A 21115-nucleotide genomic window follows, 5' to 3' on the forward strand; every position below is an offset into this window, starting at 1 on the left:
CCTCCCAGATCCTGTCAGCTCACGTCAAGAGCTCCGCTTTCTGTCCTGCTGCCCTGGGCTCTCACACAGGGGCGCGAGGCAGCCAGCATCACACGAGCTTCTTTTTGCTGAATGTGCCCATACTTCACTTGAACCATCACACGAAGCATGAGCTGAATGCCTGCTGAGAGGGGGGTTGAAGGGAAAGTTCATACCTCCTTATTTTGCTGAGTGTTAACTTAATGTGAGGAAACTTCTCTTTGAAGGTCTCGTTCATGTCCTTCTTGAGATCTGAGGGCTTCACGTAGTCGATTACTGTGGTCTGTAACAGATCAGGCAACAAGGTCATGCCGTACAGTGAGGGTCCTGGGTAATAATTACGTGTAATGCTCGGCCAGCTGACAACTTCCAACACCACCACACCGTGGGGAACCCAGGTGAGCACTAGTTAAGGGCTCTGCTCCATGCAGGAGCCCGAGCAAGGCCATGGGCCCTGGAGACAGAGGGAAACCAAATCCCTGCTCTTAGCAGAACCAGGTGACATTTAGGAATACCAGCCTCTTGACCTTCAGGGGTCAGTGCCTGGCACAGAGGGGCATCCCTCTTTCAGCTCCTGTGTTTCAGCCTGTAAGTCACACAGTGCTTGGGGCCTGCAATTTGGACTCACAGATCTGGGCGCTCTCTACACTTGACCATCACTAGTGGACTGGCTGTGGGAGGCTGATTGAATGACCCTGACCCTCAGGTTCCACATCTATAAAATGAAAACAGTAACAGTGCCTACTTCATATGGCTATTTCAAGAACCACGTGAGAAGTAAAGTGTCCTGTGCAGTGCCTGGCATACAGCAAGTGCTCAATAAATGTTAGCTATTATTATGTTTTAATTGTGGGGAAATATACTAACATAAAATTTACCATTTTAACCATTTTTAAGTGTACAACTCAGTGTCATTAAGTACATTCACAGTGTTGTGCAGCCATCACCACCATCCATCTCTAGGACTTTTTCATCTTGCAAAACTGAAATTCTATACCCATTAAACACTAACTCCCCATTCCCTCCCCTTGGCTCCTCCCGGCAGCCACCATTCTACTTTCTTTCTCTCTTAATTTCACAATTCTAGGTACCTCATATAAATGGAATCAAATAGTATTTGTCTTTTTGTGACTGGCTTATTTCACTTAGCATGCCCTCAAAGTCCATCCATGTTGTAGCATGTGTCAGGATTTCTTTCCTTTTTAAGGCTGAACAATATTCCATCCTATGTATACAATATTTGCTATTATTAATACCCCCTAGGAACTTGAGTTTCTTCCTCTTTCCCTCCCTGTTTCTAATTCTCTCTATCCTTAAAGGTTGGCTCCTTTGAGCCCTTTCTGAGTCCTCTGGGCTTCCCTGCTCATCTGTGCCTCACTTACCCTATTAACTCTGAATTAAACAGTCTCTGGCTGGGTACCATCAGGCTAGTCTCATCTCTCCTCCTCAGGAGCAACTTTCAAAGGGCTGCAACGACAACTGACGCCTCTTCTGGCTGGCGATAGGCAATAACCTTCATCAGGCAAAGCCGGAGAAAAGAGAAACTACAAATTCTAATAAGAACACCTATCGCCATGGAAGGCCGCCATTGCCAGCCTCTTCTCAGGCAAGTGCCTGGCCTTTTCCAGAAGATGCATCAGTGGTTTTCTCAACAGCTCTAAGAAACGCTGGTGGCTTTCTGTGAACACCACCATTCAGCAGACACTTGGTTCTGTGTGATTTTAGAAGAGGCACATGGAATGCCTCTGGTGTCGGTTAACAACCAAGGACAGTCCAAATTCACACTGACCTTAACAGCACTTTCTTTGCTTTTCTGGTGAATAAAGGCAAATGCAGCAATATCAGTTAACTCAAGCAATCCCACCACAGTTGTTCAGAGCTTTCTCAAATTCTGGGTGGAAGGGGACGCAGTGGGTGCAATGCCTCCACTTCTTCCTCAGAGCTGTGCTCCTTCTGGCCCTCCCAGGAAGGCACTCCCTCAGTTGGCCCAGGACATGCCCATTCTGGTAGTTGTCATGTGTGCCTGTGACGTGCTGGCAAGGAGCAGGGAAGTGGAAACGCAACTGTCCGGCGCCCGCATGCAGACATGTGCACGTGAACACATGCGTGTGAGTGCACTCTGCCAGGAGCAGAGGAGGGTACATGGCATTTTATAGAGGCCACTTACTGCCAAGGTCCAGCAGAGTAGATACCTCCACCGTCCTCCAGGATGGGCTTAGTTCCCTTCCTACTTTTCAAAACTGCTCTATTTCATCTCAAGCAAATATCTTTGCTGGGTGAACAGGATGTGATTTTTCATTTAGGAAACAGGCAGCAGAATGGGGGACCACATCTAACAAGCTTATCTAGGCTGGGCCCATTGGCCAATTACCCCATTCTTCTGTTTCCTAAATACTCAGCCCCCCTCCCCCTTTCTCCCATCCCTCCCACATCCAGGCACCCTGGAATACCAGGTACAGCCCCTCCTGCTCTTCCTCTGTGGATGAAAGTCACGAGGTCTGCAATGATGCAAGCAGGTTCAGGCAGAGTCAGTGGCCTTGGTTGGGGTCCAAAGCCCTGTGAACCCCAAGCAAGAACATCCTGGGAGACAGGGGTTGGGTCTGATTCCTCCCAGCATCTCTGCTTTTTTCTGTTTTGTATGGAGGTACATGCAACACTTTTCTTAAAAGGAGACTCCCACTGCCAAAAAAGTTTGCAAATGCATTCCAGCCACCTCATCTTACAGATGAGGAAACAGAGGGTCAGAGAGGTGAAGTGGCTTATCTTAGACCCCAGCAGGCTGAGGCAAGACCAATGCTGGGATTCGGGTCTCCCAGCTCACACCTACTGCTTTCTTGCTTTTCTGTTCTTAATTAGACTGAAAGGAGCCGGCAAGAGGAGGTCTGGATGGTGGTCAGCGACCCCACCTCCAGCAAGTTGGGCAACTCGGAGAAAGAAGCTTAACCTCCCTGAGCCTCACCTTCTCTTCTCTGCACTAGGTAGGAATACTTGACAGGGCTGTTTCATAGGTTTATCTTTCAAGATCAAACAGAACAGAATGTACCTAAAGGATACTGGAGAATTTTATCGAGCGCATCACAGGGGAAGACTGCAGCAAATTGGGCTCAGCTCCAGTCTCACTGAGTCAGTGTCTGAGGTGGGGCCCTGCTATCTGCACAGTGACGTTGCCCAGGTGATTTTTATGCAAATCATATCCTCCTACCTGGCTAACACCCATCCAGGTGTGACTTGTAATGACGCATCGACAGAATCATCTTCCTTAAACCTACCCTGTGGTTGGGTGCTTTCCCGGTGACGCTGCTTCAGTGTACACTATGATTGGGATATCCGACCCCCTTCTGGGACACCTTCTGTACCTCCCGACTCCCTTGCAGCTAGGATTCTAAATACAATTCCAGTTCTTCCTGTCCAATGTACCAGCATGAGAATGCAAAATTGAAACAGAGGCTGCTCTTCTGTTGTTTCTGCTGCCAAGAGGCATCGTGGCAGGGGTCCCTAGAGTCCTGAGTGTCCATTTTGCAGGTATAACCCACAGCAGGGGCAGCTTCCTGACCATGGAGGTGGCAGCACTGCCACGTACAGAGCTGGTGACCCATTCGGCGTCCCAGTGGCCTGGCTCTGCGGCGTGGCTTTGGGATCACTCCTGAAATCCCAATTTAGGCTGTTTCTTCAACCTCCCCAGTGATTCTATGAGCTATTTTAGTAATAAATCCCTTTTTTCTTAAACTAGCTCAAGTGAATACTAAACTATGACTGATGCATACACTGCTTTCTTTCATCGATGGCATTTATCATTATCATAATTACACCTCACTGGGGAGACATGGGGTAAGGACAGAGATTCTGATTTCCCTAAAGGCACCAATCGTAAGTTTGCAGGGGCACCAAGTCTTCGGGACCCTCACATGCCACTTCCTGAGCAGTCCTTGCTTTCAATTGACTCCGTGAGTACCAACAACCCAGCTCAGCCTGCAGCCCTAGAGCTGGGGCAAGGACAGCTCAGGCTCAGCCCGGCCTTGCAGGAGAGACTCATTTATACAAGTAGCTCTTTGGGACACAGAGCTGCAGTCTACTTCTCCTGACAGACGGATGAGTGCACATGTATATTTACTTCCAGACTGGACCCAAGAGAGGGGGACAGAGAGGGCCAGTCAGCTGATGCTATGAGTCCCTTGGCCCACTGCCAGCTAGGGCGACACACAGCTGCCGCAAAGACAGCCAAGCCCTTGAGTTCATCTTCTGGGTGACAGAATTCTTCTGAATCCTGGCTCTGCCGCCCAGAGGTACAGAAGCAGTGTTCTGTGTTCCTTTCTGTGTGGAGTTTCCAGCCACAGGGCCATGTCCTGCAACTACTCCCAGCACAGAGTAGAAGACTCACTGACAGCTTGATTCTCCTCTTACTCATCTACGTGGCCATCACCTGGGCTACTCGGAGTCTTTTCTAAACTAGATACAGTACATTTGGGGGGACGGGTGGTCTGCAAACCTCCATCATTCTGTCAAGGCCCCCCATTTCTGGACCTCCAAGTGGCCTCCCAGCCTCCAGGGGTGTGTGGCAGAGGAAGGGGGCCTGTCAGGGCAGGACAGACACAGGCCAGCTGGGCCCCGCATTCCCAGAGTGGCTGCTTTGGGAAATCCAAGGGCATCTGGGGAAAAAGACTGAGAATGCTGACTACTGGAGGCTTGCTGCTGCCCATACCTGAGGCAGGTACCCAAAGCATTCTAGTCTGTTTGCTTATATCTATTTGGGGGGGAGATAGATGGGCTATTGGAGCCATGAAATGCCTCCAAGACTCAAGATGGAGGAGGATGGTGGGAAATTGTGGATGTCTGTCTGAGCACCTTAGGCTCGTGGAGAATGTGAAAGTGGTTGCATTAATTTCCTGTGGCTGCTGTAACAAAGTACCACAGACTGTGTGTCCTCAGCAACAGAAATCGATTGTCTCACAGTTCTGGAGGCTAGAAGGCTGCAATCGAGGTGTCAGCAGAGCCACGCTCTTTCTGAAACTCTAAATAGAATCCTGCCTTTCTTCTTCCTCGCTTCTGATAATCGCAGGCACTCCTTGGCTTACAGCTGCATCGTTCCAGTCTCAGCCTCTGCCTTCATGTGACTTTCTCCCTGTGTCTGCTCACATGGCCATCTTCTCTCTGTGTCTCTGTCTTCTTATAAGGACACCAGTCACGTTGGATTAGGGCCCACCCTACTTCAGTATGACTTCATCTTAACTAATTTGTATCTGCACACACCTTATTTCCAAATAAGGTCACATCGTGAGGTACTGGGGGTTAGGATCTCAACCCATCTTTTGGGGGTACTCAATTCAACCCCTAGCAATGGTGTCTGTGTGTAGTGGTGCTGCAATGTGGCCCCGTTGTACTCTGACCGGCCCAGCTCTGCCTCAGGCACCAGGTTTTGGCCTTGGCCTTAGTTTGAGGGTGCACTTTCCGTGTTTTATCTTTCCCTACCCCCTTTGCTTGCAGAGACAGCTCTCTTCAGTCTGGCTTTCATCTCACTTCTCTGAGTTGCAGCTCTGTGGGGACGATCCCAGACTCTGGAACCAGATTCTCAGCTTTAAATCCCAGCTCTTCCACTCAATAGCTGGACAGCCTAGTGTAAACTGCTTAAGCTCTTTGTGCCTCAGTTTCTTCATCTGGCTTCTCCATCATCCACTTTATGTTGATGACTACAAGGCACCAGATCTATGGAGCTGCTCCAGGTCCTGCTCACACTCGGCTGCATAAGTACAATCAGGGCAGCTGAGTGCGTGGCCCCCAACGTGACAATCTGCTCTCAGACAGGGTCTAGCACACAGGCTGTACCTGGAGCCCACTGCTCCACACTAGCCCCACAGGGGCTAGACTCTGGGTATTGGAAGAATCACCCTGAGCCCAGGCCACCCCTCCTTCAAGCAAATTCTAGAGGGGATGACAATCCTTGCTGGCCTCAGCTCCAGTTCTCTGTAAGAAACACTTTCTGGAATTAGCAGCCAGGATTCCGCTACACGGTCTTATCTGTCTTGAGGGGGCCTTGTGACACCCTTTAGAGGCTGGACCTCCCCCCCACCCTGAGACAGTCATCCTCTTTCCAGTGATGGGAGGCTGAGGTGCAGGGGTGGGATTACCATGGGCCTCCAGCCACTCATTCATTCTGGCTTGAGAGAGATGAATTAAGAGTGAGGCCATTGCTTTGTTCTGGCTCCCCTCTCAGTCTAATTGTACAGTTTATAAAGACTCACAATGTCCTGACTTTGCTAGTGCATGCATGTTACTATGAATCCAAGTGCTAATAGACAGGCTGGGGTTCCTTCCTGGTCTTGGACAGACTAAGTGACCACTGTTTCCAATGCCACCTAATTCCAGGCCATGGGATTTGCCAGATTCAGGGCTCCCTGTGGCCCCAGCAGTGGCCGACAGCTGCACTAGGCTGTATGATGGATGGGCAGCTACAGTCCTGCCTGCGTTTTCGCAGAGGGGGGCCATTCTGTGCGTGGGGTGACAGATCACTTAAATGCACGTTCTCACAGCTGCCGGGCTGCGGAGAAGCTGTGTGTGCACAGCTGCATAAAGGGGAAGGGGAGAAGGCCAGCTGAGAGGAGGAGGCCACTGAAATGCAGACTTGTCCAGAGAGATGCAATTCAGAAAGGAGCCCTGCCACCCTGCCCACCAGAGACAGGCGGCAGAGTTAGGAAAGGAAGGGCCATGAATCCCTTCTGAGATAACAGGAAAAGATGGTAAGACCACAACTGTCTACCACATCTAACACGGAGACACTGAGACAGCCTTTGCTTTTTTAAAAACAAATAAAGGTTTGACTCATCATGAGAGAAGGGAGGGGGCCTCCATGGAACTGAACTGGGGCCCAGCCCAGCTCACGACAACAATCTTGATGCCATAACATGAAGGTCTCTCAAGCTGGGGTGGGGGTGCAACGGAAGTGATGGGGGCCAGCAAGGAGAGAACTGAGACAGCTGGTGTGTGTGGGGGGGTGGAGGTGGGGGGGGCATGCCCTAATAACACTGGAGAACAGTGAGGGGCTCAGAGCTGACAGGTTGTTGATCTGATTCCAACAGAAACAACATAAAAGGTGCTTTTCCACCGTGGGGCCTAGTATGTGCCCCACTCTCCGGCCCTCCACATCTCCCTGGGAGTTCTTATGAGCAGCTCTCAACAGGTGTTAGCTTGCTGTAGACTCTGCTACTGTTCTCCTCTGGGTCAGAGGGACCCCTGGGGGCAGGAATATTCCAAAGGAGCCAGGTTCCAGCCCCAGGAGCCAGCAGGGAGCCCCGGGACAGGCATGTAGCCTCCCGCCTCAATTTTTTTGCCTGTGGAAGGAAGGAGGGAGATAAGGCAGTGATATCTGCAGCTCCTTCTAGCACCAAGAGCCAACTGCACAACCAGGGCTAATTAACCTGCTTCTCTTGCACTTGTCCGACATTGATCGGTGCTCCAAGCTCAGCTGGGCAATGGGAAAGCAGATGTTACATGCTTGCTAAGGTAATTAAACAGAGCAGCAGCCCTCAACTAACCACGAACAGCTGGGTATTTTGGCTGTTCTATGCATTTAATCCTTTCCCTAAGAGGATAGTAAATCACAAGGAAAATATGGGAAAGCGCGGTCAGCCTAGGCAGACTTGGGCTGCATTTGTTGCTATTTCTACCCATTAGATTCCAAATACATAATCCTGGATTTATTCTGCCTTCCCTCTCCTTAGGGGAGCTGCTTTTCAGTTTCCCTCACTGAAATAAAATGGTTTGCAAATCAAGGAAACATAGGAAAAGTTGCCCCTGCTTCAGGTTTACACAACCACGTGGATTTATCAGCTAGTACAAAGCACATCCAGTTTCAGATATTTGTCAAATATATATGTGGGACTACAGAAACTATTGTAGTGTCTCCACCCGCTTGAGATGACACTTAATGTACATGTGGCCCTGTCTTCACACACACCCAGATAGCAGTAGAATGCACTTTTAAATGCATGTTCTTACATGGTGGGCTCAGAGTATGAGCCAATGAACTGTGTATATGGAGGGTCATGTTAAAAATCACAAAAACGATTATCAAAAATCTGAGACAAATACACAGAAAGGAAACAGATGCTGCAACATCTTGGGTAAAATGTAAAGCTAATATTTCATTTTGTATTATTTTTATAAGGAAAAGAAGATTTAAAAAAAAAATCCAGAATAGGTAAGTCTATAGAGACAGAAAGTATTAGGTTGGTGCAAAATTAAAATGCGGTTTTTGCGATTATTTTTAACCCTTTAATCCACAATTACTTTTGCACCAACCTAATAGATAAGTGGCTGCTTAGGGGGTGGGGGTCTAGGGATAGGAACTTCTTTGGGGGATGATGAAAATGTCCTGAAAGTGACTGTAGTGATGGTTGCACAACTTTGTGAATATACTAATAACCTGCTGAGCTGCACACTTTAAAGAGGTGAATTATATGATATGTGAATTATATCCAACATAGCTGTCACACACACACACAAACCCAAAACAGAAAAAAACCCCAGCATAATTTGACACAGCATTTAATTTTTAACACTTATACCAAAAGCTGTCAGGCCTCAAAGATCCTGCTGCTCAGCTCCCGGGCAGGTGTCTGGCAGATTTTCCCTGGAGCTGGGGGAGCTCCAGAACCCTTTCAAGTCTCAGGAGGGGCCTCCTCATGGTGTTTGTGTAACACTGGTGACTTTTCTTAAAGAGGGTCTCCTGAACTGAATAAACTGCACGCACCTTCAAACCTGAGAACCTGGAAGGAGCCTTGCCAGGGAGGGCCCGCAGGGCTCAAGCTGCTTTGTCGCTTCTCCATAAATGCACCTCGTAGATAGGTAAGTAAGTGCCTAGGTCATGAAGACAGCTTTCAATGGAAATGAAGGTGTGGTGGGCGAAAGCACAGTCAATCGCCCACCACACAGAAGGCTGAACTGGTCTTCCTTGCACTGAGTCTTCTATTTCCCAGCACTCAGCATCTCACACTGACCGAAAAATGAAGTTTTATGATACATCCCCACAACACTGGGGAGATGTGGGTGGAAGGAGGGGTTTTCCTATGAGTACTTAGATTGTAATATGAAATAAAAGAATAGGTACTCTATCAGAGAGATCAGTCCACGACATGTCCTCTTGAGATTTATATGCTACACATATCAAAAAGGTTGATAGTCGGTTTTCTTTTTGTCAAAACAATTCGAGAAGGATTTCTTCCTGAAGAAAGGAAAAGGATCCAGAAATCCATTCAAATAACACTAATTTTGTTGACATTATCTCAGCTCTTTCACTTACTTTCTCTTCTTAATTGCGCTTCACACCTATAAAGGGGGTGGAAAACCCACTACGAACTTCAGCTGCCAGGTTCGAATGATAAGTAACCACCCTCTAGTGAAACTTGAATCACAAGCCAGGCAGTATACAAAGCAGGCAACGTCCAGTTCTGACTCGAAGACTCCCACTCTCCCTCGCCACTATGAGAAACACCATCATTAGCTAAGGCCCTACAAGACCCTGCATGCAGCCAGGAGGCTCCACAGCCTTTCGTGTTCTGTGGTCACCTCCTAGAAACTCGAAGGCCAAAATCCCACGGGCAACTGCAATTTGGGTTCCACACCTGCCCCGGGAATTTTGTTGTTGTTGTTCAAAATATCACCTTTGCCCTATCACAGTGGCTAACACCGGGAATGATCTGCATGGATCAAAGTTAAAAAATATGATTGGGGGCCGGCCCGGTGGCTCAGGTGGTTAGAGCTCCATGCTCCTAACTCCGAAGGCTGCCGGTTCGATTCCCACATGGGCCAGTGGGCTCTCAACCACAAGGTTGCCAGTTCAATCCCTCGAGTCCCGCAAGGGATGGTGCGCTCCGCCCCCTGCAACTAAAATTGAACACGGCACCTTGAGCTGAGCTGTCGCTGAGCTCCCGGATGGCTCAGTTGGTTGGTGCGCGTCCTTTCAACCACAAGGTTGCCGGTTCGACTCCCGCAAGGGATGGTGGGTTGTGCCCCCTGCAACTAGAAAACGGCAACTGGACCTGGAGCTGAGCTGCGCCCTCCACAACTAAGACTGAAAGGACAACAACTTGAAGCTGAATGGCACCCTCCACAACTAAGATTGAAAGGTCAACAATTTGGGGGAGAAAAAAAAAAAGGCCTGGAAGTACACACTGTTCCCCAATAAAGTCCTGTTCCTCTTCCCCAATAAAATCTTAAAAAAAAAAAAAAAATACGATTGGAACTATGAACGCAAGGCCAATTCAAAAGGGGTACCACTTAAACTGTATAAATAATAGGCTTCTTTCTGAGCCTCAGGGAAATGTTCTCCTCTGGAACCCTCCCCCTATAAGGCACAGCCCAACTGTGGCAATGAGTGGCCTTTTTATCTTATACTAGAACAAAGAGGAATGAAAATATACATCCAACTATATCTGGGATGGCTAACATCACCTACACGCTGACTCGGAAAGCCTGATTCTCGGTATTTACCTACGAGAAGGGAAAGTATATGTCCACAAAAAGACTTATACAGGTACGTTTGCAGAAGCAATATTCATCACATCCCTACACTGGAAACAACCCATATGTCCATCAACAGGACAATGATAAATAAACTATGGTATATCCATACAATAAAACCCTACTTAGCAATTAAAAACAATTTACTGATACACGCAACAGAAGTGAATCTCACAGATATTAAGTTGTGTGGAAGAAGACAGGCCAAATAAAAAATAGAGTACACAATAGATGACTCCATTTATATGAAATGCTACAATAAGCAAAACTAATCTGTGGTGACAGAAGTCAGAACAGCAGTTGCTTTTGCGGGGAGGGAGTGAAAGGCAGAGGGGACGGTGGGCAAGAGGGAACTTTCTAAGGGGATAGAAATGTTCTGGATCTCGATCAGAGTGGAGGTTCCAAAGTTCATGAACTGTACACATAAAATGGGTGCATTTGATTGTATGCAAATTGTACCTTAATATGAAAAGAAAAAATAATGGCTGCAGCAGGATTTGATGGGGTGAAAGGACTAGCTCGTCACTTTCAAGGTTGATGGATTCTGCAGAGGCCACACGAACATCTCAGATCCTGAAAGTCCACAAGTATTGGGCACCCAAATCACTGGATGACGGCCCTCAGCTCGAGGTCTCTGCGGGGCATAGGCAGCAGGAGCCCAGAGGCCTTGGGCGCTGACATTGAGGGAGGTGGGGGGTGCTGCGCATACAGTCCGTAACCTAGTAGGTCGGCTCCCTTCCCCAATCTCCCAGTAAAGACCTCCCCCTTCACTGGGAACCCTGAAGAGTGGGGCAGAGGAACAGGGCTGCACAGGCTTCACATGGGTGTGACGTCTACCTGCAGGGCGTGCCCTGCCAACCATGAGGGCTCACACTGCAGCAGGAGTGCTCCCAGCCAGGGCTGCCTGGGCAAAATGCCCCATCTGCCTATGGGACAAAGAGGGCTTTCAACAGCCTGTGTCAAATAAACCTGTAGTTCTCTGTCCAACTTGGTAGTCAGTGCCTAGTACAAGTACATCTCCCTGCGCTTGGGTCGAGTTAGTGGAGGGTTTGTCAGGATCATCATTCTACAGGCTTGACTTCCCTACCTGTCTGTCTGTCTGTCTGTCTGTCTGTCTGTCTGTCTGTGTGTGTCTCTGTCTTTCTCTCTGTGTAGAGGAAAAGGCAGTAACTTTTACTGTTAAAAATACTGATTTTATACAAAGTCAACCTGGAAGGTCTTGTACATGGGCTCTCCCTACCAAGGCCTGGCGTGGCTACTCCTTCCCACCCTTCCGCACTCATGCTCAATGCCATTTCCTCAGGGGAGCCTTCCTTGAGGCCTACCTCCAACCTCCGATCTCCCGGTCATCTCCTACAACTTTCCTCACCATCTTCATGACTACAGTGATTTGTCTACTTATTCACTGTCTGACTTCTTCACTCATTATGAGGTCGAGGAGAGTGGGGACCATAGCTGGTTATATAAGGAAGCAGCTGGCCTGGCACATAGTAGGGCCCCAGTCAATACTGCTGAGTGGACAATTACTGTACCTGTTACCCAACACACAAAATAAAGCAAACAAACAAATCCCCCAAATCTCACACTCTTCTTCGTACAAGTTCAATGTAAAACGCATGTGAAACTGCCCTATAATTCATGCCTGCTTCTAGAGAGGAAGTCTCTCTAGGAGCAGGTTTGAGGCTCTTTGTAACGCATGACCTGTATGTACATCAATGACTTAGACAAGAATGTTGAAAAGTGTGCAGCCCACATTTTATGAAAGTACCGGTTGATATCTGTGGCCAAAAAGAAGGAGATGTAGCTCTTACAGATCTGACCAGGCAAGTGAAGTTCACGAGCAATTTCATTCTCTAAAAAATGGACCATTACAGGAAGCACGGGCTATAGATTCAATGTGGTGAAATGAAAAATGACCTACTTGGGAACATAAAGCAAGGAGAGTAGGACGTATATGCTGACTTGGCAAGTCATCTAGCACACTGTCCCAGGAGGAAAAATGACTCGTGTGCACAGGCAGACACACATAGCCTGTAGCCCAGAACCTTGAAGCTCACAATAAAATGAAAGAAAAGAAAGAAAGAAGGAAAGAAAGAAAGAGAGAAAGAAAGAAAGCACATCTGGCACCAGCTTGCCACAGACCAATAAAAGGAAAGGTCAGTGTTATCACCAGACATAACGTGTATGGAAGAGCTCCCCGCCAAACTCCAACATCAATCAAAAAACAGTGCGCTCTCTTATTTTCTTGGAAAATAAATTTGTTAAAATGTATTAAACTGTTAAAAATTTATTCAACTATTAGAAATTTGTTAAACTGTTGGCCTAAAGAATCATTTTCACATCCTCCTGAAGTTGGCAGTTCTGCCACTGACTGCTGAGGGATGTGGGATTTAGAGGCAAAGTGAGAATTGCGCTGAGCCAGGAGTTCTGGCCCCCGCACCCCACTTCCTGTCAATTGTGACTGCCTCACTCAGGCTCCCTGAGCCAGTTTCCTACCCAAGTTACTTAATAAATAAAGTGAACTTTAATAAGTAAAGCAGTGAACAACAGAAAGAATCCTTGTTCTTCCCCAAGTTATGATCTTTCACTTGCTCCCTCCTTACCATTAGGGCAATGATTCTGGTCATTTATTGAACATTTATTATGTGCAAACTTACATGAAAAAGCCCTGGTTTTTAAAAAGAAGTTAATCATATCACAGGTCATAGAGTGGGGGAAAAATAACTACACATAGCTCTGGTTTTGCTTTCTGTGTTAGGAATTGGGGAATAACAATGGGAGAGTGAGGAGTAGGGGCAGTTTTAAACTAAATGCCTTTGGTAATTGATTCTGACTCAATGTGACATATTAGAATGATCTCTGAGCTCCTTGTCAATGACAAGAGGATATACGCTGAAAGTCACTGGCAAGGGCCTAAGCTCTACCTAACGTTTGTCTGATGTCAGCTACTTGCCAAATGTTTCATGAGGAGAAAAGCTGGAGGGTGGAACCCCACTGCTGAGAACTCTAAGCTCTGAGTAAGTGTTCAGGTGCCCTTGGAGTACATGGGTTTGGGTACCACTCTGGCTTCTGCAGACACAAGAGCCTATAACAGAAAAAAGACCCTCTACTCAATGCTAGGACTAGGGCTCCTGAGAACAGCACAAGCTGGGGAGGAGCGAGGAAACAGAGCAGGACATGTCAGCTGTGCATGCCCCATCCTGGCCTGGCAGGGAGGCAGGGGGGGCATTCGGGGTCAGTGCTCTCCCACCTGAAGCCGTGTGTGGCAGGGCTAGTGCAGCGGGGTTCCCCGCAAGCCCTGCTCTGCCCTCCTTCCACAGCAGCCCAGGCTAGGCCTGCCGCCGAGTCAGGGCAAGTCTGCCCCAAGAAAGTACAAAGGACCCCATCAGGCCCCGCTGGTGTCTGGAGAAACGGCCGCCCAGAGTAGTGGGAAATGGTAGTTGGCCAAAAGCAGAAACCAAAATTACACAAAGGGAAAAACAGGAAGAGCTCAAGAAATAAAAACCAAGGAAAGGTTTTGCATTTAACACCCACATTGTCCTACTTTCACTTTCCCAGGAGAGAATTCTGTCATCCAGAGCCCAGTGCCAAATGTTTACTCGGAGTACAGTCACCGAGGAACTCCAAACAGGGCTGAACTTGAACTCAGCGCTGCCAGTGATGTGCGATTCTCTCCTAGTGGGGTCTATGGATGTAAAAACTCTGGAGAGGCCCCTCAGAGGTGAGGTCCCTAACCCTGAGCTGGTAACTGATGTGACGTATTCAGCCCAGGTGACGAGCAGAATTCTGGACGAGCATGTGCTGGTCCATCCATAACAAGCCACACTGGGGGGTCCTCAAGAAGGTCCCCAGGCAGAGCAGTGTTTGAACAGCCCCCCAAACCCAGGCAGAGCAGCCATCTTTAAGGCAAGCATGCCACCTCCCAGCTACTTCCTGGAGGCTGAGAGGGTAAGCAAACCAACCATCTTTCCACTGCTACTCACCATGTACGAAGGAAAGATCAGAACGCGTTTGTGCTTGCCACAAGGCCACTGGGGGTCATCCAGGAGATTTGGGTCGTAGTCCATAAAGTCTCCCACGTCACTGCCTAAGGACCACATGCAAAGTGATAAGTAGGGGCCTCAGACCCTATGAAGCAGAAGCTGCTGGGCTACAAATGCCAAGTATAAAGTTAAAGAAAGGCTGGCTTCAGGGCATTTAGCTCAGAGTCACGTCTCTCGCTCTGACTTTTAGTGCATGACTCTGAAAGCCAATGAAGTGTATCCTCCCGTAAAAGGATTCACCAAATTCTTAACATTCTGACATTTTTTCCATTTTAGAAAATTATGTGTTAATCTCCCTGACCCAGAAGAGCACAAAACCTCACAGAGCATGAAAAATGCAGTGAACACTCACAGATTACAAAATGTGGCACCGAAAAGTCTCCTTAGTAGTTATGCAGTGTGAGAAGCACATTTTGAGGGTGAATGCTTCCAGGCAGGTTACTGTGTCCGTGTAAACACAATTCAGACCAGATACCAATGCAAACAGCTGTAAATGACCAGAGGTGGCCGGAATATTAGGACAGTGCTTCCAAACTCAACACCTGGACAGGCCTAAGGAACTTCATATTTACTTGGAATTTCTCTGAGAATTATAATACTGCTTCGTAAAGAGCTTTCACCCTTGTGTCAACTCTCACAGAGGTTTGTATAGGCAAAGCTGGAAGCAAGCAAGTCTTCTTTCAGCAGCCGAGTTAGTTTACCCACTCTAAGGATCACTTGTCTTATTAGAGCGACAACTTCAGAGACAGTGATAGATGCCTGACCACTGCACTGTACACCTGAAGCTGAAGCTGAATAATATTGAATGTCAACTATAATTTTACATATATATATATATGGTCACAGGATGTGGAGTACAGCATAGGGAATAGAGTCAGTGGAACTGTAACAGCGATATTCGATGTCAGAGGGGTAGTAGATTGGGAGAGGGGGGTTATCACGTTGTGAGGGGTGCAAATGTCTAGTACATTGTTTTGTACACCTGAAACTAAATTTTTTTACAAAAAGAATCACAAAGGAAGTTCTCACACCAGATCCTGGGTTTCTAGCCCAGTTATTTGAAGAAAAGCCAAACCTGAGCACTATGAAAATATAGGTAAAAAGCAGGTAACTGGTGAGGTGAGGAGCTGAGTGGTGACGAGCAGCCAGGGAGTCCAGCCATCGCTGTAAGATGGCCTTGACATTTCTTCTTGTGGGCGCTCAGGGAGTTGGCAACTGAGGCATCTCATTAGAGAAATCACCTCACCGTGTGGCCTGGTTGTGAGCCTACATGGCCTGAAACCGGGCTTGCCCAAAAGTCACATCACCTGCCAGATGAGCCCACACTCTCGGGGTCCCCATTCTCCATTCTGCACACTGGGAGACCCAATCCACATTGTACATCAAGACCCATCTTGCTCTGGGCTACCAGACCCAGCCAGGTCCCAGGTTACCTGTGTCAAGGCTCCCCTGGGTACTGCTTGTCCGTCCTATGGAGAGGCTGCGGTGGCTCAGGTTACGGAACTGGGAGAAGGAGGAGGTGGAGTCAATGGTATTTCTCCGGGCTCCAAAGGCATTTGTGGGTAACAGAAATTGGGTATAAGAAACAGTCTAAAAGGTGAAGAGAAAAAAGGCAGTGATTAATCCCAGGCAATGTCAGGTTTGCATTCTGACCAAGCTACGTTGCCACCCAAGCTCAGGTCCATATGCTCCTATCTGCAATTCTAAACTCCAATGAAATCTAAAAAATGAAACTTTTTCTTGGCACTCTTATGGCAAATTTGTGCCAGAACTGACTGGAGGATACCTATAGTTTTAATTTGTCCTACCTGGTGTGAATATTCATGTTATGTGGCAGAAATATTAGTGTGTTTGATAACAATGTGCTGTCTCAGAAGCTGTTGGGGTTTTGTGTAACACACGAGGCACACATTATTATTACTTTTTATAAACCATCAAATGCAGAATTTCAGAACACATTAGGCCCAGGAGTCTCTGATAAAGGACTGTGACCTTTGGCAGATGGTCTCTATGATGTGTATCTGTTTTAGCCTCCCTCATTCCTGTGAACACCCAGCCTTTAGGAATGAACATAGAACAAGTATTTGTCTTTTCACCTGCCTGGGGAATGGCGGCTATTGTACCGTGAGCTCAGGGCTGATGTCTGGTCACAGTGGTGACCAGCTGTCCTGGGGGAGGGTAACAGGGAGGTCATGTGCTGCCCCAGCAGCTTCACACGCAAGCACACTATGCTGGGGAGGCTTTCCCAAAGAAACACTGGCATCGTGCTGTCTCCACAAACAGGCCTTGGGAGGACTTACGAAGATTGCCTGGAGTCAGCACAAGGAGGTCAAGTTCATATTTCACACTTCACTCCTCAGACTTCAACCCAGCAGCTCAGTGAATTGTGTGTGAGAGAGGAATGCGACAGCCCTGTAACTCGGGGGTCATTACCTCAGGCTGAGAGACTCTTAGCTTCTCAGGACCACAGGAAGCCAAAAATAGTTTATAGTAGTGGGAATGTTGCCTGCCGACACCATCAGTTAATGCATGTTCCAAGCACCTGTCACTCCCTCCCAGAACACGCACATGTGTGTATACGTGTGCCTGAGACACTGCTCAGGATTGTGCATTCCACCGTAGGAGGTGTAGGCAGGGAAGTTGTGCTGCTATCTAATCACTGTCTTGGTGGATTTCTGCCTGCACACTGGGGGAGCGAGCCAGGCTGGTGCCCCACCCTGGTTCCTCCACCACGAGCGAGAGTCATGGTCTGTCGCGCTGCCTGTGTCCTGACCTTTGTGGGATCGGCACAAACCCGTTGACTGGAAGCCAGGCAACCTCACCTTCCCATCAGCTCCCAGCTCCACACCTTCCAGGCCAATGATCTCTTTTAAGCTCACGGCACCTGTTGATTGTCTCCCTCCTTCCAACTTCAAGTCCCTGGGAGGACAAAGCCAAAGAAAATATGCTTTTGTTTGCACCCAAAAGAGACACGATAATGATTACTGCATGAGACAACACAGTCACACTGATGAAAATGACCAAGCAGGCCCTGGCTGACCGGACCTCCATTTGTCCCTCCTTTGGGGCTTGTCAGTGACACTCTGTGGGCAGTTCCACCCACTCTGAGATAAACAAAATCCAACCAAACAGAAAGCCTGAAGAGGAAAGTCAGGCTCAGAACCCGATGGATTACTGACCTCCTCTGCCTCTCAGTAAGGTCCCTCACCTTAGACGGTCACCGAACAGGAAGCCCGGGAGCATTCCCTGGGTACAGTGCGACAGTGGCTCTCTCGGACTCTAGCTGCTGGCTTCTTTTTAAATCTGGGAGAGACCACCTCTCCTTGGCACTCCCTTTATTAAACCAGAGAAAGAAATTCTTGTCCTAAATAATTCTCAAGTTTACTGCTGATAATGAAAGAATTAATGCCACAATAGTCACCCCGGCTACCTTGCCAGGCCAGCCACCTAGAAAATGAGTATCTTTCTATAAAAGAATAATAGCCAGTATTAACAATAAGCACTTAAGGAACACGTCACAATTTACAGACTTTCACATATCTCTTTCATTCTTAAAGATGCCCCTATTAGACAGGTATTGGTATTATCCTATTTTACAGATGAGAAAAATGAGGCCTGGAGTAGGTCAATGGCTTGCAAAGATCACTGGGATAGTAGGTTGTAGAGACTGGTTTTGCATCCAATGCTGTCGCCGTCTCTAATACACCACATTGCCTAGGAGATGCAACATGAGCTGGCTGCGGCTATGCTCAGACATAACTGCAGGCATTTTTCAAAGACAGTCCCCTCCTTATAGTTCTCAAACTTGGCTGCGTATTAGAATCACCTGGGGAACTTCGACAAACTACTGTGGTCTGGCTGCCACCCCAGCCATTCTGACTCAAGCGGTGTGGGGTGCAACCTGGAAGGCAGCAGTTTTAAACGCTCCCCAGGTGATTCTAAATTGCAGCTACATCTGGGAAGGACTCTCCCCCAGCTTCTGCTTCTGTGACACAGTGCTTGTTAGTCAAAGCCACCTCAGGCCAGCAGTATTCTTGCTGTGTGGCCGGAAGAGGCACCATACTCAGGGGCTGTCTTTCTACAACCTAAGCAAGAATAAAGAAAATGTAAAGGCAAGACTCTCTGGACCCAAGGTAAAGGAATCAAAGAAAAAGAGAAAGAGAGAAAGGGAGCCAGGTGAAAGGGGAAAAGAGAGACAGAAGCCCCCTCCACGTCTACAGAGAAACACAGGATTCTCTCATTTTGTTGGGTGCTCATCCTTGTCTATGGAAGTTCCATGGATGAATTGGCTCCCTAGTCTTATCTATAATGCCCAGTGTGAGTCATGAAATTTTCAAAAGAAATACCCAACATCTGTACCCAGTAAGGACCACATTTTTTAAGGCAGTCTCTTTGGGAAGCCATTGTTCCGCCATGCTCAATGCGTCTCTGGAGTCCCTTTTGGAATTGACATTAAATTCATGCAGAAAAAAGCAAATAGCCAAGCTATCCCAGTGTTCAAACTTTATATACATGTTTTTTCCCCTGAACACTATTACTTTAATCAGTGTCCCCACCACCATCACCACCACCATTGATCAGATTTGACTGTAAATGACTTCAGGTAATTCCAAAGATTAAACTCACCCCTTAAGGACAGTACAGAACAGGACAGTAACTCATAGAACTGTAAGCACTTAGTTAGAAGGTGCAAATCATCCCATTGAGAGCTCCAAAAATGTTCTGAGCCATGGAAGCGCTGTCAGGATGTCTGAGTTCTCCCGAGGGTGCCTCCTCTGCTGGGGGTCCCACTCAATGAGGGCCATGAGATCCAGGATGGTTTAAGTCACATCGCTTTATCAACATACTGTGCCAACAGAGAAACCTACATTCCAGTTATTGACCTCAAATCTGTAGCTGGAAAGAAGAGCAGGTTGGAGAAGAGTGGGGCCCAGCAAGTCCCCAGAGCCTCAGGACTATATGCCAGAGATCACTCGCTTTGCTTCCCCACCTCCTACATGAGCCATCCAGGGTGGCTCTCAAAAGACTTCCTCTAGCAATTAAGGATGGAGATGATGAATGCATCAGGGCACTAACAAAGCAAGAACCAGGCAACGAGGATAAAACAGCTGGTGGGTCAGAAGCAAGGAGCCCCCATAGGGAAAGACCAGGAGGTGAGCTGATACAAAGACAGCAGCGCCTTGCGTTTCATTAAAAATCCTACAGCATGCTTCCCCGGACTTTCTGCTTGCTTGCCCAAAGCCAAACGCAGCAAGCACGTGCCTCAAATTCCCAACTGCCAAACAATTGTATCCTTGTTTCTATTTTGCCAGAGAATGTTATTTAGGGCTGAAGTTAATATAAAAGCAGGGAATGTGTTTATGGGGTGAGAAGACCAAAAGAAATAAGGAGTATTAAAATAGGGCCCTATGAAGAGTGCTCCTTACACCTGAAACTAATATAATAATGTCTGCCAACTATACTTGAGTAAAAATTTATTTAAAAAGAGTGCTTCTGGATGGAGAACGGGCTGCAGGCAGGAAGAGTCTCAGTCTAGGTGTATAGCCTGTCTACAACAATGTCTGGTATGTAAAGATGTTTAAAGAAGTGTTTACTGAGCTGAGGTAGGCTGGCTTGTTGCCATCTCATGGGTGCTGGTTCAGACAGACAACATGGGTCATGGATATTTTTCCATTGTCCTCCTTTTTGTCTGTCTCAATTTGCTCCCAGGCTCACTGTTTCCACAGGCAGCCCTGCCTTTGCCAGCTGGCCATTGGCTGCTAAATGTACACACCCCAGTTTGCAAAACCAAACCATGTTCACCCCACACTCCCCTTCTTGAAGCCTCCTCCAAGGCAGATGGGGCCATAACAAAAATTATACTTTGGGTGCTCATATAAGATCTAAGACTCCTCTCCATGAGAGAAACTCCAAACCCCATTTAAAGACACAGGGATTGTTAGACCTGGTGATTATCCAGGTGCCTCATGGATACTTTGGACCACACTTTGCATCGGGGGAAACTCCATCACACCTACCCACGGGCACCGATCTCTCGAGAATGATTGTGTTGGTCTGCATACTGCAGCCGCCACTTCCCACTGGCTCTCCACTTGTATCATTCCACTTTCTAAATGTAAGAAAACAAGCTAGGACAATAGTGGGGTCACCCTTGGCTGCTACTAGTAAAACACATAGTGCTCAGCGCTGTCCACAGAAACTCCTGTGGTGATGGAAATCTTCTCGTCTGAGCTGCCCAATATGGTAGCCACGAGCCATAGGTGGCAAGTGAGTGCCTGAAGTGTGAGAAGCTGACTGAGGAAATGGATTTTTTATTTCAATTTAAGTTTAAAAAGCCCCATGTGGAGAGTGGCTACTGTATTGGACTAGAACGTACTCATCAGGACTTTGGCTACCACTAATTTATAAAGTAAATAGTCACAGATGATATATTTAATGACTTGGATTCTGTCAGCCAGTGTTCTTCCCCAAAATGGCCCGGCCATCTTCTGCCCATTGTAGGGGAGGTGGGAGGGATGCCCAGTGATATTAAGTATGAATTT

At 47.7% G+C, this 21115-nt stretch overlaps 1 protein-coding gene across 2 annotated transcripts in view; it reads right to left on the bottom strand.

Annotated features, from left to right (window-relative positions):
• Positions 1 to 21115, bottom strand: part of CABLES1 (Cdk5 and Abl enzyme substrate 1) — a 108588-nt gene that overhangs the window by 5374 nt on the left and 82099 nt on the right. For both annotated transcript variants that reach the window (XM_019741223.2, XM_019741224.2), the window contains 4 exons: positions 17396 to 17492; positions 16007 to 16163; positions 14514 to 14617; positions 195 to 301 (listed from right to left, as the gene is read on the bottom strand). In XM_019741223.2, coding sequence (XP_019596782.2) covers positions 195 to 301; positions 14514 to 14617; positions 16007 to 16163; positions 17396 to 17492 — 465 coding nt within the window. The remainder of the gene's footprint in view (positions 1 to 194; positions 302 to 14513; positions 14618 to 16006; positions 16164 to 17395; positions 17493 to 21115) is intronic.

This window comes from Rhinolophus sinicus, linkage group LG09 (genome assembly GCF_036562045.2).
Source record: "Rhinolophus sinicus isolate RSC01 linkage group LG09, ASM3656204v1, whole genome shotgun sequence".
NCBI lineage: Eukaryota > Metazoa > Chordata > Mammalia > Chiroptera > Rhinolophidae > Rhinolophus > Rhinolophus sinicus.